Raw genomic sequence first — 12,729 nt, forward strand, 5'->3', positions numbered from 1 at the left:
AAATAAGGGTGGGGAGCCTTAACAAGCGAGACCACTAAATTGAAGAATCCAAATGTCACTTTAGAACAAGAGCTTCATCAGCAATAATATTAAGAAACTGGGCAATGGAACAAAAACCTGCAGCCACTGCAGCCCTCCAGGACCGGCACTGCCCACCCCTGGTCGAGACCACCCTTCAGGTCTGCTCATCTAATAAATCAATTTACATCCATCTGTTATCCAACCCACTATATCCTAACTACAGGGTCACGGGGGGTCTGCTGGAGCCAATCCTAGCTAACAGGGCACAAGGCAGGCTGCCAGCCCACCACAGGGCACACACACACACTAGGGACAATTTAGAATCGCCAAAGCACCTAACCTGCCGATTATCTTATATAGTGCCTTTGCTGTTTAGCCCTCTGTGTGCAGTGTGTGTGGTGCCTTTTACGTTTTGCCCAATGCCCTTACTCTTTCCATTGTCAAGTGGCGTGGCGTGTTCTCTGTCTGGTGCCTTTTATGTTTTGTCTTCATCCCTCTGTCTTGCCTCCTCTAATGATTGCCGTGTCTCATATAGTGCCTTTCCTGTCTGCCTACAGTGTGCATGCGCTGCCTTTTGTGTCTGCTGGACTGACAGTCTCAGATGGCGCGTGTCCTGCCTGGCACCCTGCGTGTTACGTATACATAAAGTCTTTAATCGTTCAGCTATGGTGCCTTTGTCCACGTTACACGGGGCCTTTCAGATCCTCGGAGTGCCCGCCATGTCTGTCTAGACCTGCTCATCTGATAATCTCTTCACTGATTTATCTCATATAGTGCCTTTGCTGTGTGCCTTTTGTGTCTGCTGATCTGTCCTGGTGCTCCTTCTGTGTTGCCCTTCAGGTCCCATATAGCGCCTTTCCTATCCAAGTCCGTCTCTATTATATAGTGCCTTGGACTCTCTCCTGTTTGTCTGTCTCTCGCCTCCCCTTGGCTGGCATGCTCTTAATTTCCCATTTCCTTAATGTGCCACTTCAAGTGATCTTGACGGCCCCCAAAGTCATTGTACCCTCCACAGGGTGACTGTCCCTCTTTCGTATTCCTCCTTCTGTATGTAAACCCTCACCCACCCCCAGACCGCCTGTATTTCTAGATAATTTGTTTCCTCCTATTGGTGTGTTTTTTTATTTTTTATTTTTTTACACGAGAGCTAAAAAGGCAATAAAACTGGCAGTCGTCTGAAATAAATACCCAGCAGAGCGTCTCACTCCCAGCCTTTTAAGGAAATCTGACAGCTCGGTGGGATCCCAAATAAGGTCAAACTTTGAAAATGTGCGACTTCATTTCTGAACTGGCCTCTAGCATGTGGGCAATTAATTGAAGGAAGAAAGCGATTTAACGCGAGCTGTCGTCATAATCCTGCAGGATTATTGCCACGGTTTGCCTTTCTATTCTGGGAATGACCTCCTCCATATTGAAATCTGCCTGATGATTAAAGAGGCAAGATGGCAGGCAGCGCTTGAGATTTGAGAAGCTCATTCTCTTAATGATGGCGCATTAAATGCACAGCAGGAGCGCAGCATTCGGTCGATGAACATTGCGCCCGCTCCCCTTCAGGCCTACTACACCACGGCACGGCATGGCAGGGACACTGCCGAGTCTGAGCCCAGTCGTCCGATTTGTCACAAGCCCTGTCAGAGTGCCCGCAGTCAGAACGGGCACTTTTTTGGGCTTTCGGAAAGTGTGGCTCAAGTAAAGCTCATTTGCCCACCTATCTCTCGGTCCCCCAGTTTTCCTCCCGGAGACGCCCCTTTTAACTGGTGGCTGAGTGGACCCTCTAATGGACTGGTGGTGCAAGGAGAGTCCCTGGCATTCGTGACCCGCACAGTGGGCGGCTGTGACATTCTTATTTAGCAAATGCAGGGAGTCCACAAGGGACATGTTTTTAGAATCTGAAGACCCCTGACTGTTTTTCAGGACGGCTGTTACTTCCTGCTGCTTACGGTTTGGCCGACGTTGAGAACATCTGAGTTGAGGTTCACTTGCTTCCATTTCTTTTGTTTTCTCCAACTGGTGCCCAGGCAGGTGAAGTGACTTCCTCAGGGTCACACGGTGGCGTCGGTAGCGGTAGCGTCTGGATGCGAGTTGTGGGCACACGGTGACGTGTGACAAGTAACCTTGTGATCCCCATTGTCACCCACACACTGCTGACCTTGACTTATAAGAGGTGTGCTGTCGTCTGCTGGGTTAATTCTTAATTACTGTTATACGGCGCTTTACGTGGACCACCACTACCAGTGTGCAGCATCCGCCAGGCCGAGGTGGCGACGGCAGCCATTGATCCTGCAGTGCAACTTAGCCAGAACCTCATACGTCTCATCCGAAGGGTGGCATTTTTTTTATTTTCTGCCCCCCGTCACTGCACTGGGGCCTTGAAAACCCGCTGCTGCCCTCGCCAACACCCCATCCAGCAGCATCCCAGGCTTTTCCTGGTCAATCTCCCGTTCACGTACTGACCAGACCCCCAGGCATGGCTAAGCTTCAGGTGGGTGACGTGCAGTGGCTGCTGGGATCCTGGCACACGCTTGCATTACTTTTGAGGATTTTAGTTGGCGCTCTCTTGATTTCAGATGACTCGAGAGGTGAAGTCTGAAGTGCTGTTTGTTTGTTATTTATGCGCAAACTCCTGAGATGCCATCTAACGGGCCGCTTGGCAGTTAGTGCCAGACTTTAATGTTCTCTCCGCGTCTGTCTGGGGTAAACCCCCCCCACATATTCTGTGCGTTACCTGGCAGCGTAAATCAGTTGATATGAGTGAGTGTGGATGTGCCCCCCAGTCCCATGATCTTTTGGTACTCCCGTCTAGACGTGCGTTCAGCCTTGCGCCAACTTCTGACGGGACCGGTTTGGACTGTGAGTGGAGCCTCATTTTAGGTTAAGCCCGCTGGGTGAACGATGGATGGATGTGCAGTATGCAGGACCACTGACTTGTTATGTGAGCCCCTCATCGGCCAAAATGTTCAGAGAGCTCAGTTGCGTTTCAGACGTCCCACACTTCAATCTATTTGTGCGTCGACTTTGAGCCTCATCCTGCTTGCCCTTCTCTGTGTGGTCAGTCCAGAGTCCTGCGCCTCGGTGCCCACTCGTTTGACAGATGGAAGTCCCATCCAGTGGCGTCTCCTGCCTTCACTTGCATTGCTGCCACAATAAATGCCAACCGCGAGGAGAAAACTGCGTCTGTGTGCAGCTCTGCAGGCTCCATGCGGCCTGGCACAGGGGCTAAAAATCCCAGTTTGCCCGACTTCCTTCTTACCTCAGAAATGTCTTTTTTTCTTTTTCAAAGCCGCCCCACTGTGATTGAGAAGTTTGAAGCCCTGGAACTGGAGAATGCAGAGAGGATGGAAACGGAGGACAACTCCAGACCTGTGGAGTCGAGGCAGGGGAGGAGCGAAACGAGACGATTCCAGCCAGAGACGGTGGGAAGGAGTTCATAAAAAGCTGGGAGATGCAATTGTTGTTGGGTTGGGTTGTGTTTTGTTGTTTTTGTTCCCAGCTAGCAGAACACACATCTCTTTATGGCAGAGCACAAATGAAAGGTGGCGCTTTGGCTGAACCAGTAAGACCAGGGCCTCCACACACAGACACACACTGTCTTTTGAGCTCCTGCCAGAGAAGAGTATTGAATTAATTTCCTTGCTCTGTTCTATATTCAGTGTCCCCCGAGAGATTCCCTTTCCTTTCCCACCCTTTCTTTTTAAAGAAAAATTTTTTGAAAATGAGCACATTGGACATGCTTTAAAAAAAATAAAAAATAAAAAAAATAAAAAATACAGAGATACTAAAATAAAAAATGAGTGCAGGCACATCCAGTAGTGATAGCCACACTTGTGCTGTTCATGATTGGCGGAAAACTGCAGAAGGGACCTTAATGAGAACGGCCATCGCGAAAGTAGCTGAGGCACATTTTACTGTCTGTCAATCAATTATAGCGCCTTTCACATCAGCCTGTGATGACGTCTTTCATCTCTGTCTGCCAGACTGTCTGTGACTGCACTTTTCATGTCTGTCTGTCTGTCTGATAGCTCCTTACTTGTCTGTCTATCTATGGTAGCCCCTTTCATGTCTGGCTGTCTGTCTAAGACAGCTAATTTCACGTCTCTGTCTGTCTGTCTGTCTGTCTGTCTGTCTTTCTGTGACTGTGCCTTTCATGTCTGCCTTTTCAAATGTCTGTCTAGGATAGCACTTTTCACATCTGTCTGTCTGTGGTAGCCCCTTTCATAGCTCTCTAAAACAGCTCATTTCTCTCCTGTTTAATCTGTCTGTCTGTCTGTCTCTGACTGCGCCTTTCATGTCTGCCTGACTAGGATAGCACTTTTCACATCTGTCGGTCTGATAGCTCCTTACTTGTCTGTCTGTCTGTCTGTCTGTCTAAGGCAGCTCATTTCTCTCCTGTTCATCTACCTGTTTGTCTGTCTGTCTTTCTGTGACTGCACCTTTCATGTCTGTCTATCAAAATGTCTGTCTGTCTGATAGCTCCTTACTTGTCTGTCTGTCTGTCTGTTGTAGCCCCATTCATAGCTCTCTGTCTGTCTAAGACCGCTCATCTCTCTCCTGTTCATCTGCTTGTCTTTCTGTGATAGCACTTTTCACGTCTGTCTGTCTAAGACAGCTAATTTCACGTCTGTCTGTCTTTCTGTGACTGCGCCTTTCAAGCCTGCCTGTTAGGTGAGGACCTGACAGGACAGGTGACCACTGGTTTGTCATTTTCGTGAGTGAATCTCAAGCGTGCTCATTTAAAGTCGATGGTTTGTGTTGAGTGATAACCTTCGCTCGACTCTCTTTAAGACCAACATGAAGCCAAACACTTCAAAGAGCACCGTCTGTTGGAAATGCTAGCACTGCTGTAGAGATTCTTCCTCTATAGTATACTATAGGTTGGGGGAGCATGTGCTGATAACGTGTTGCCACACGCGCCACCCGATGACCCACGTGCAGCGGGTAACACTTCAGAACCACCCAGTTGCAGTGTGAGGTTTTTGGTTTTTTTTCTTCAGTGGCTGGCGTGCCAATCCTGCCACCGACCCCCAAGTGTTCCCTTTAAGTTGGAGGACCTGCTTGCAGGGCTGGTTGCAGGTTAATGTCACACCTGGGACGGAGCAATTGCGTATGACCAAAATAAATCCTCATACTGATCCTCAGTGTACAATTGACTGTGCTGTGCTGTCGTGTACTTTTAGATTTGTACGTATTTGTTACGTAGCTCTCTTCAGTTTCAGTTACGTTAAATAGATCAGAAAGGCTCTCTCTCTGTGTCTCGATAACGTCTACGCCACGTGATGGTTCTGCCAAATTGGCACGCAAGTCTTATCGACTGTTGCTGTTTCCATTTAGGAGCTCCATTGTCTTCATTTATTCATTTCCTCCGTCTTGGGGCTTCGGCCTTCTTCCCAAGGCTCTTGGCGCAGCTCCAGATTTTCCGCTATGTGAAGTAAAAACCAAATTTACAGAAGCGTCGGTCGTGTTCAGGATGAGGGGTCGGTGCCCCTTTGAGATCAGACCAGCGCTGCAGGAGATGCTCAGGCCAGCCATCTGTGCACCTCTGAGATTTGACGACGTTTTGCTCGTTTTTGTTTTACGTTCCCAGAGTGCACTGGGCCGGTGCGTTGACGGTTAGATTGTGGCCGCGCTGCTAATGTGCGAGTTGTGCTGTACATGATGTTGTACACGTTTAATAGTTTTAGGCCTAGAGTTGAGGAAGAGTTTATTAATGAAAAGGAGGAGCTCTAGTGCCGCATGCCTGCTGGAGGGGTCTCCGGTTTGTTGGGGTTCTGCACTCGTACGAATGAGACGATGGGATTGACGTGTGCGGCGACTCTTGAGGGGTGCGTGGTGAGAGAGAACTGCGAGAGCTCCTTTCCAAACGGCGTGTTCAGCTCGTCCCCTTATTGGCTAAGTGATTGATTCCTTTTTGAACGTGTTCAGCTCGTCTACCTCCAGCTGAAGAGGGCTGAACTGTAAACCTCCTTCAGCACGCTAACAAGTGCGTCGATCTCTTTATATGTTTGAAATCGTTCCAGAGAAGCCCCCTACAATATTCTTCATTTCAGGTATGAGTGCGTTTTGGATGTGGACTTGAAGCGAATGTGCGGCGCTGTAAGGTACACGAGGAGGCCACCGGGCCAACAGTCAAATTGAAACCTTCAGGAAGTCGGATCATTTGTCAGTCAAGAAAGCGTCGCCTCACTTAAGCCAAAGTAGCCGCTGGAATGTGAGGAAGTGTACTTAAGTGGGCCTGACCCCGGGAGCTATCAGGGCAGCGCAGATGAACTTCCTGCTGGACGTGCGGACCTGCAGCGTCGTGGGGCCGACGTGGCACACGAGCGCTCGGCCTTTTAGGCCGCCTTTACTCCTGAGCGAGCCGTGGGCCTCCGTCACGGGCCGGCGGGTTTTCTGTTCCACAATCGTTGAGTCGTTTCGCCTCGACTTGATCTTCTCTTCTCGTATTTATCGCTTAGAGCAGTGCAGAGCTTTACATTTATAAGCCACAGCCTCCAACACTTCACTCTCTTCTTTTTGTTGTTCCTTATTATTTTGCCTTTTTCTACGTATTTTGCTCCCTGAGTTGTTCCCTTTTAACGACCGTAAATTCAGACAAACACCACCGACTGCTGAAAGGCTGCAGCTACTTCAGCGGCGGACCCTTTATTAGTAAGTAGTGGCCTGAATAACCGGAACACCGGGACCACCGGCAGACTGCAAATCTTGAAAACCGACTTCACAGAAACACTAAATTATCTGCAGGTAACACAAACGCCTGCTGCTGCACACACTCTTACAGATTTAGAGTCTTGTCGTTGCTCCACTGACCCACAAAACACAAACTGGGCAATAGAACAGCTAGGAGGCCAATTGAAAGGCAGGAGTGAAAACTGGCAGCCACGGGGGGCGTGGGGGGGCCCCAAATCGAGTTTGAGAACCCAGTTTATTTTTGTAAAGCCCAAAATCGCACAACAGGTGCCACAGTGGACTTTAACAGGCCCGGCCTTTTGACAGCCCCCCAGCCGTGGCTCTCTAGGAAGACAAGAAAGACCCTTGTAGGGAAAAAAAAATGGAAGAAACCTTGGGATAGGCAGTTCAAAGAGAGAGACCCCCTTACCAGGTCGGTTTTAATGTAAAAAAAAAAACAGAAAGGGTGGGGGGTGTCAGTACAACACGATACACAGAACAGAACCGGAGTCATCCTCAGTCCAATACAACAGAAGAGCAGAATTCAACAGTCGATGACATCCCATAATACGATTTGGGTTTGTTCAGAGTCCTGAAGACCTCGGGCCTCAAACTGCCTCCCTGCTATTAGAGCAGCGTAAAGCCGACGTCCCTTCACACGGCTTCTGGTCAGAGGGGATGCTGCAGCCGCTGATCCCGTTGGCTGCGTACGTCGCATTGAGGGGCAGCGGGGGGACGTCCAGTCACAGGAACGCCTAACAACCTTCCAGCACAGACTGGTGAGTCTCATGTGTTTGTCAGGTCCGAATCACCGAGTGGGCACATTTTATGCGTTACCCATCCAGGTTGAGCAAATGTTGGGTGTCTGCTTGCACCCCCGACACACACAGGCCCACCCCTACACCACTGGACAAGTTGAACCGGTTTGATTGAAGTGTCAGACTGTTAAGTAAATGGAGTCGTGTAATGGAAAAGTCGTGTAATGTGACGGGGCCGTGAAATGCAATAAAAACACACACACGAATCGGAGTCGCACTTAATACTCGGTTGCTGCCCTCTTTACAGTTTGTTGTTTTTAGATTGTGACTTATTCACTTTTGTTCTTTCTGTTGCACTGGAGCCCCCCGTATTGTTAGCAGTAGCAGTGGTCCCATAGTCCTGTAGTTCGTGACCAGTGGTGTCATAAAAAAAAGATGGCAGTGCATGCAGTAGGTAATGTAAACTCCTCAAATGATTGAGATGAAGTACGTTTATATAGCGCTCTTGTAGCTCAGGGGTGGGCAGTGCCAGTCCTGGAGGGCCGCAGTGGCTGCAGGTTTTTGTTCCATTGCCCAGTTTCTTAATATTATTGCTGATGAAGCTCTTGTTCTAAAGTGACATTTGGATTCTTCATTTTAGTGGTCTCGCTTGTTAAGGCTCCCCACCCTTATTTCAATCTTAAACTGCTGCATTTGCTGTTTTAATGGCTTCTTATTAGCAATAAGATGTAAAAGACGAAGCAGTCGGCAGGTCTCCATCTTGCTTGTTTCCATTTACATCTCTGCGTGTTCATCACGCGTGGTTTGATTTATTAAAAAAATGTGACGGACTGAAAATGATCCGTTTTGTGGCTTCAGATCATTTGGATGACATCCTTGGAAAGGAAAAAAATCAACGAGAGAAGAACCTCACACTGCAGACTAACAAGCCATCAAATGAAATGAGGTCTGAGATTGGCAAGGATTGGCTTCTAATGAAGGAATTGGGTTGGAATGAAAACCTGCAGCCACCGCGGCCCTCCAGGACCGACATTGCCCACCCACCCCTGGTCTAGCCACTCGAAGCACCTTCAGTAGACAGTGGGGGGACCCCTTCAACCCCCACCTGTGTGCAGCACCCCCTGAATGATGTGATGGCAGCCCTTCTTGCGCCAGCGAGCTCACCACACATTAGCTCTTATGTGGCAAGGGGGTGACGGGGGGCAGAATGCATGAGACAATGAGGAGCTCGGACATTGGGGTCTTTTATGACCACAGAGAGTCACACTTTTATGTCTCATCCAAAGGAGGGCACCGTGTCCCCATTATTGCAGCGGGCACTGGCATCCACACTTGGCCTATGGGGTAAGCGCCCCCTGCCAGTCCCACCATCACTTCTTCCCAGCTTCTCTAAGATGAGCGATTTTGAGAATTTTGGAAATCCAATGATAATTTTTTTTTTTTTTTTTCTTATTTCTGACTTTGCGTCGTTTTCCGCTTATTTGCGACTCCTGCTTTGTGTGTCTTGACCTCCTCCTCCTCCTCCTCTTCCTCCTTCATTTTCTGATGACCCTTTTGTGTTCCCCCTTTCACGTGTGTTTGGACAAACCCGAGTCTTCGGCATTAACACCCTGCGATGTACTGAATACGCGGATGTGTAGTGTGATCAGGTGACACAAACGCAGAGATACGAGTGCAGTGTAGACAAAGACGGGTGTCTCAGTGCTTTGTTTAAATGACACTCGGTTGGCAGAGTAGGCAGCGGAGCGGGCGTTTGCCCTTCTGTGAAGTGGCCAGTGGCTCCATTTGCTAATAAAATCCCCTTTCGTTTCTGCTGAATTTGGGTTTCATCAGAGCAGTTTGCACAATTTTGTGTTTGTTGAAAAAGACATTTTTAAAAGTGTCCCTAAGTGGTAGAAGGAAATGAGAAGACGTGGACTCGAATAAAAACCAAAATAATAAAAGATGTCCGAAGTTAAAAGGAAATGTTTGACAAATTGGGGTTTGTCGTTACTGACCACCTCAGACGCAGTGGTGACCTCCCTGCGAGCACGACGACGTTCATCTCATTGTCTTGGGGTGGTCTGGTGGTCCACTGCTCCACAGTTACTGGTGCATATCATTTATTTATTTTTTTTTTTCCTTGGCAGAAAAATCAATTCTTCAACTTTTATTTGTTTTTTACAGGAGACGAAACGAGATTACCCGAGATCTCCACTTTGTTCAACTATCCCACCTTTACGACGGGCAAAATCTCTCGACCGGCGAACCACAGAGTCCATAATGACGGTAAAGTCCTTCCTCCCCTTTTCCACTCTTTACTCCTCAATTCCTTTAAAGTGATTGGCGGCTTCTTCCTAATCCTACATTTCTATGACCTGAAGTGTAAGCTGCTCGGAATCGAAGGCCTGATAATAGCAGTGCCAGGATTGGTCAGGGCTCCTACCCTCTGGGCTGACTGCTCGGCTGGTCCTCCCAAAGGGGCGTGGTTTGAACAATGATGACATACACTAGCCAGGGAGTCCCACTACAGGAAACCCCTCCATGTGCTGTGGGACGGATATTTAGCCGAGTAAGACTTGCGTTTTATTTTCATTCCAGTACTGAAAACACGGGGATACGCGAGGAGCCCCCCAAACTGCAGGGGCATTTTTGAACAGCCATGAGACCCTAAGCTAACAATAAGAAGTCCGGGGGGTTCGAGCCCCTCAACCTGAGCTGAGCTCGTGGACTTGCGGCTCGGCCAAAGGTGTCTGCATCTGTCAGCGCCTTCTGCTCGGCTTCTCTTTACTTTTTGGACTGGAAGAGAAGAAAAAATTAAGAAATTAGAGAATGTAATCAGAAATGAATCACCTTTTTCTTTCTTCTTTCAACAGCCAGACCTGCTGAATTTTAAGAAAGGCTGGATGGTCAAACTCGATGATCACGGGCAGGTAAATGTGTGGTTTTTTTTATGGTGGTGTAAAATTAAAAATAATTATATTACATAACATTTTACTATGTGTTCTCATTGTCTGTACTCTCTCATGTTAAATACAAGACCATGTTTATGGTGACACCTCACCATGTCCACCCTCTGGATACTCCGAGTTGTCCCCAGCAGGCCTCAAGGACACCTGCACCCCGTGAGCACCGTGTCCCACTTAGGAGTCACCCCTGCTAGCCTACAGTGTACCAGTGTACTTCATTGGGCCGTCCTGATACCAGTTTATCAGCCAGTGGCTTTGCTTTAGTCCCACCGTCCATCTCCTTTCTTTAACTTCTGTGCTCCCTGACTTGTCACTTGGTGGGCTTTGTCTCCACCAGCAGGACACACAGGCCCCTGCCGGTACCCTTCACTTCGCCATGTCGTTGTCAGGCCAGGTTTCTGTCTGTATGTTAGTGTGCCTTAATGCCCACAAGCCCTGTGCCAGTATAACGTGTGTGTGTACAGTACACCGGTCACTGTGTCTTTGTAGTTTTCCAGGTTCTTAACCCTCTTTGTTGTAGTGGCAAATTAAACCAGTAATAGTAATGTGAATAAATGAAGGTGGCTGGCTGGTCACAATCCTCACAGCTGGACGCCCAGTCCGACCCCTCGGTGGCGTTTTGTTGAAATGACAAATGAGATGCAAGTTGTTCATTTGTGTAGCCACTGAATTATTTTAGAATTTAAAGACTAACTTTTATTTTCTTTAGCAATGTGCTGTCTGTAATGTCTAGTTAAATCTCCAAAGCTGTTTTACTCCTGCTGTCAAGAAAAATGGGAACCACCGTAATGAAAGGAAAAACCAAACTCGGAATCAAAAAGTGGGCTGAGACTCGAAACTAAATTGTGAAGATCAGCAAGGCTCCTGCTTACCAAACTGCGAGTCTTTCATGGGCGCGAGTGGCTGCTAATCTTGTGGTCGGCCCTCAATATGGGTGTGCACGTGTGGGCATACTGTATAGAAATAGAACGTGCCGCTTAATGTCCTCGTTACCTTCTGTGAACCAGGACGCTGTGCGGGCAACATTAGATACCGTGCTCCGAAAAGCCATTGGGGATGCTGCGGCGGAGCTACAGAGTTCTGCACGATGCCAGCTAGTCGACGCTTAAACTGTAGGCCCTCTGTTTGTAAGTAGGGAATGGCCACCTTAAAAGTAACGATAGAAAATATCAAATATTGCTGACAGTGCAGTCGCTTTGTTATACAAGAGATACGCGTGGGGACGTCCTGCTGTCTGATCTTGACTTCTAAACTCTGTTATAAACTTATGGGACTGCGGACTCATGTGGTCAGACGTTGGCCGAATGGATAAATAGATGATATATATATATATGTGTGTGTGTGTGTATATGTATGTATATATGTATATATATATATATATATATATATATATATATATATATATATATATATATATATATATATATATATATATATATATATATATATATATATATATGTATCTATATCTAAACTGCTCAAAAAAATTAAAGGAACACTTTGAAAACACATCAGATCTCAATGGGAAAAAGAAATCCTCCTGATATCTATACTGATATAGACTGGGTAATGTGTTAGGACCGAAAGGATGCCACATCGTTTGATGGAAATGAAAATGATCAACCTACAGAGCCCTGAATTCAAAGACGCCCCAAAAATCAGAGTGAAAAATGATGTGGCAGGCTAGTCCATTTTGCCAAAATTTAATTGCAGCAACTCAAATTGTACGCAGCACTTTGTATGGCCCCTGTGTTCTTGTATACATGCCTGACAACATCGGTGCATGCTTCTAATGAGATGACAGATGGTGTTGTGGGGATCTCCTCCCAGATCTGGACCAGGGCATCACTGAGCTCCTGGACAGTCTGAGGTGCAACCTGGTGGCATTGGATGGACCAAAACATAATGTCCCAGAGGTGTTCTATTGGATTTAGGTCAGGAAAGTGTGGTGGCCAGTCAATGGTATCAATTCCTTCATCCTCCAGGAACTGCCTGCATACTCTCACCACATGAGGCCAGGAATTGTCGTGCACCAGGAGCCACTGTACCAGCATAGGGTCTGACAATGGGTCCAAGGATTTCATCCTGATACCTAATGGCAGCCAAGGTGCCTTTGTCAAGTCTGTGTGACCCTCCATGGATATGCCTCCCCAGACAATCATTAACCCACCACCAAACTGCTCATGCTGAATGATGTTACAGGCAGCATAATGTTCTCCATGGCTTCTCCAGACCCTTTCACTTCTGCCACGTGCTCAGGGTGAACCTGCTCTCATCTGTAAAAAGCACAGGGCACCAGTGGTGCATCTGCCAATTCTGGTATTCTATGGCGAATGCCA

The 12,729-nt window shown here is 47.7% G+C and overlaps 1 protein-coding gene across 1 annotated transcript in view; it reads left to right on the top strand.

The window, feature by feature from the left end:
• The window catches only part of LOC120517098 (myosin phosphatase Rho interacting protein), a 119,274-nt gene that overhangs the window by 61,041 nt on the left and 45,504 nt on the right, over nt 1–12,729 (top strand). The window contains exons 8-10 of the mRNA XM_039739196.1: nt 3,302–3,434; nt 9,609–9,710; nt 10,298–10,354. Coding sequence (XP_039595130.1) covers nt 3,302–3,434; nt 9,609–9,710; nt 10,298–10,354 — 292 coding nt within the window. The remainder of the gene's footprint in view (nt 1–3,301; nt 3,435–9,608; nt 9,711–10,297; nt 10,355–12,729) is intronic.

This window comes from Polypterus senegalus, chromosome 17 (genome assembly GCF_016835505.1).
Source record: "Polypterus senegalus isolate Bchr_013 chromosome 17, ASM1683550v1, whole genome shotgun sequence".
Taxonomy (NCBI): Eukaryota; Metazoa; Chordata; class Cladistia; order Polypteriformes; family Polypteridae; genus Polypterus; species Polypterus senegalus.